General features: G+C 44.8%; 1 protein-coding gene across 1 annotated transcript; it reads right to left on the bottom strand.

Moving 5' to 3' along the window:
- Positions 1-1,990: 1,990 nt before the first annotated feature.
- On the bottom strand, positions 1,991-3,634 carry LOC147435074 (nuclear transcription factor Y subunit C-4-like). The gene is made up of 2 exons (XM_086490087.1): positions 2,449-3,634; positions 1,991-2,356 (listed from the first exon to the last, which is right to left on the bottom strand). The coding sequence occupies exons 1-2, from the start codon at positions 3,136-3,138 to the stop codon at positions 2,336-2,338; spliced, it is 711 nt and encodes a 236-aa protein (XP_086346213.1). The 5' UTR covers positions 3,139-3,634; the 3' UTR covers positions 1,991-2,335.
- Between the last annotated feature and the right edge of the window lie 394 nt (positions 3,635-4,028).

Here is a 4,028-nt window from a genome sequence, read left to right on the forward strand (position 1 = left end):
AACCTCACGGTTTTGTCAAGAAAGGACAAGAGGACAAAGTGTGCCAATGTAAGAAGGCTTTGTATGGGTTGAAGCAATCTCCTCGTGCTTGGTATGAGAAAGCTGACACTCATTTGGTGAAACAAGGCTTTCGTAACAGTCCAACAGAAAGCACATTGTATGTCAAGCGTGAGGGCGATGTACTTCTTATTATTGTTCTTTCGGTGGACGATTTGTTGATCACTGGTCCCAATGAGGCACATATTGCTAAATTTAAGGCTGATTGAATGCTACTTTCAAGATGAAAGATTTGGGGCTATTGCATCATTATTTTGGCATACAGTGTAAGCATTGTGATGGTGGTATTGCCTTGTGTTAGAAAAGTTACATAGAGACATTGCTATGTAAGTTTGGACTTGAGGATTGCAAACCTATTGCCATTCCCATGGAAACAGGTTTGTTGTTGAGTCTACATGATGCTGGCGATCCTGTTGATGTCACTTTTTACCAAATTGCTGTTGGCTGCCTCATTTATGAATGCAACACGAAGCCAAATATTCAATTTGCAATTTCACAAGTCAACAAATTTATGCATAACCCAGGGTCTAAGCAATGGCAGGCCGTCAAGAGGATTTTCCGCTACCTTAGTGGCACTTTACATCTTTACTTGTTTTATCCCAAGGGAGGATCATTGCCGCTAGAATTGCATGTTTTTTGGGATTCAGATTGGTTGGTTGCTTTGACACACGAGTGTCCACAAGTGGTTTTTGTTTCATGCTTGGTAGTTCATGTATATTACGGTTGAACCAGAAGCAACCTACTGTAGCCACTTCGAGTTGTGAGGTTGAGTACAGTGCAGTCTTCACAGCTACGGTTGAGTGTGTGGCTCAAACGCTTTATGACTAATTTGGGAGTTGGACAGGACACTCCGACACTATCTACACTAACAATTAGAGTGCATTGACAATTGCGAGGAACCAGTTTTTCATGCTCGCACAAAGCACATTGAGGTGCATCACCACTATGTCAAAGAGAGGCTCTCAACAGGAGAGATCAGCTTGGCTTATGTGCCAACACAAGACGACCTTGCAAATCTTTTCACAAAGGCATTGTCTCATGAGAAGCTCGAAGCTTTCCGCAAAGCTTTGGGCTTACTCCCTTTTGTGGACTGATCATGTCCTTAAGGCATGGCACTTTCCTTTCCTCATGTGCCACTTCAGGGGGGATTTGTTACCATATACATGTGGCAGTGATGTGTGTGGAGGAGGTTTTTCCCCTGCATTGTGTATACACCCATTCATTCCAAGGCTATCTATCTTTCCATTGCACACTAATAACACACTCTCAGTTGTGTGCCTTGAGCTTCCTTCGTCTTCTCCAAGCTGTGTGCGTTTCTCTGCAACCCTAATTCCAACAACAAGTGCCTACATAAGATTTAAAAATACAAGAAAAGAATTTTGATATCATAACTTTGGCATGTGGGACTAATTGATAAGCTTTCTCCAACCGTCCACAATTCCTCCAAGCATTGAACACTTTACTATGGCCCTATGTAGGCTAACAATATCTAGTTTGATCAATGGGTCAGCTAGCTAGCTAGCTAGCTAGCTCTCTCTCTCTCTCTCTCTCTCTCTCTCTCTCTCTCTCTCTCTCTCTCTCACACACACACACACACACACACACACACACACACGTCTCTTGGAATTCTTTCTAAGACGCAAAAAATCTCTCTTCACGTGTGTGTGGTTGTGTGTGTGTGTGTGAGAGAGAGAGAGAGAGAGATGAAGAAGAAGAAGAAGAATAGGAGTCAGGAGAATAAGGGAGGTCAATCACAAACGATGTATAATCTCAGTGACTAACTAGAACCTCCACTTAATCCCTGCGGTAAGACCAAGGAAAGATAATATCTACATAATTGGTTAACAAGCCTCACGATCTCCCACAGAAATCGTCAAAATAAGAGATCGTTACCGACGACAACTCAAAATCAGGGGGGTGACTAGATGGCATAGCTGATAACTTGCTCTGTTTTCATAGAAAACACAAAAGATACTGTACAATTCTCATACCTCCCGTATTAGCTAGGGGTTACCTTATGGTATCACGTGAGTGTACAATGGGGGGGGGCTTTAGATTTTACAAAGGAGGATCCCATATATAAGAGTCAAACAGGTAATTTTGGTGCATGCAAGCGACAACTCCATCGTACAGCTAGTGAATCCCCGGATAATCATAGATGTTAGCAATATACACACTCACAAGCAAGCTCCGGTATGTACATCATGGTTAACAAGTTAAGTAAACTATGCGCTGCATAGCAGCAAACTTACTCAAACAAAGATAAGAACCTTCGTCTTCAGAGAGCAGCTTCGAAAATCTACACGGTGCACAACATCACAAACCTATTCACAGCATGGCCTTTGGTATACCATCCGTCGGTAAATAAAGAATTCTAAAGGGCTGCCATACCTGCTTCATTGGCCGCTGTACATCACATGGCATAGATGGCCTTGGCTGCGATGTACACATAGCTGAGTCCATAGGTGCAATGGGTTGCGGTACAATCATGCTAGGCGAATCTGTAATTCCCTGCGATAGATGGCCCTGTCTGCCTGCCAAAACTGCTGGTTGATGTGTGTAATACACCCCCCCATAGTGCATTCCATCAGCCAATGCATCAAGCGGAAGCCTTGCTTGTGGTAATCCCACAGCTTCCTCCTTCATTTCATCCCTTGGAACAATGTCTACCAGGAAATCAAATATGTCAGTGCGCGTTATTGCTGATGCTATGTCGTTCTTTTGCAGCATGCGACGCTTGTTTTCCTCAGTATTCATCCATGACCTCAACGTAAGCTCCAAGATGAAGAGCTCGCATGCCTTTGCAAATACAACAGGAGCCTCTGCCGAGATCATGCGCACATCTTCGTCTGTCTTCATGATTTTCTTGATGCGTGCAAGGGGGAGCTGGTGACTTTTGAAGTCATTGACGTGCTCGATTTCCTCCGTTTGGGAGGTCCAAAAGTGTCGAAGCTGCTGCTGGTGGAGATGCTGGTATGCGAGGGGTAGAGGAGCCTGGTTAGCAGCGGCGGGGGGAGGTTTAATTTGTGCAGCGAGCTGAGTCGGGCCGCCTGTTGCGGCTACATGGGCAAACCAAACCATGAGCTAAGCTTGAAACCTGCAAGCAAGGCCTGCGCGCTCTCTTTCTCTCTCTCTCCTGCGATGGTCAAGAACCCGTACCATACCCAAGTGACATGTGTATTCGCTTTATTTGCGACACATACACACACACACACACACACACACAGAGAGTAAAGATGTAGGCCACACACACACACACACACACACACAGAGTAAAGATGTAGGCCCTAGGGTAAAGCCCCCAATATAAGGCCACCTAAGCTCTGTGGCGAATTGCTTGGTCCCCGATGCACAGTTTCAAGCGCGCAAATGCACAAATGAAAGCTCAGGTTTTGTTCTACCAACAGGAAAAGAGGCAGCGAGATTGGCGCTACACATGCGACACACAACTTGAAAACATTTTCCGCTTGTAACAATAGTAGGGACAAGTGGCGATCAAGGCGAGGGGGAAGTAATGAGACGTTTGAAGCATCAATTCTGTTGACGAGTGCTCGCCTCTGCACTTTGCGCTTCTCAAGTGTTGGAGCCACCCAAAAAGGAGCTTGCCCTGCTCTGTACAAGTTTTTGACGGCTCTGTAGTGGCCCTTCTACCCTATCTAGGAAACTAGGATAAGGGCACTTTTGCGTTCATACTTGACACGGGTAGAGCGCATGTAACATTTAATGGCCTAGTAACTTGTGTGTAGCGGAAAATAGCATAGACATAGTGAGCATTTCATTAGAATAGATTCCTAATGAGCATAGCAAGAGTGCTTGGATGGAGAGAGCAACAAAAAGCATAACACCTAGTTAGATAGGCATGAACAATACTTCAAAAGAGAGAGAAATTAAGCTATTCACAACAGTTGAGGAACGGATTTACATGGAGCCGGTCCCCCCTCCAAAAGGCTTTGTATTATAGGTTTCCCCCA

The sequence above is a fragment of the Adiantum capillus-veneris genome, chromosome 19 (genome assembly GCF_014529385.1).
Source record: "Adiantum capillus-veneris isolate H3 chromosome 19, ASM1452938v2, whole genome shotgun sequence".
NCBI lineage: Eukaryota > Viridiplantae > Streptophyta > Polypodiopsida > Polypodiales > Pteridaceae > Adiantum > Adiantum capillus-veneris.

Bases quoted from the DNA above. Each gene is read 5' to 3' on its own strand.
- LOC147435074 (XM_086490087.1), bottom strand. From the start codon at position 3,138: ATGGTTTGGTTTGCCCATGTAGCCGCAACAGGCGGCCCGACTCAGCTC. The intron at 2,357-2,448 runs GTATGGCAGCCC...TGCACCGTGTAG, and splicing joins TACAGCGGCCAATGAAGCAG to ATTTTCGAAGCTGCTCTCTG.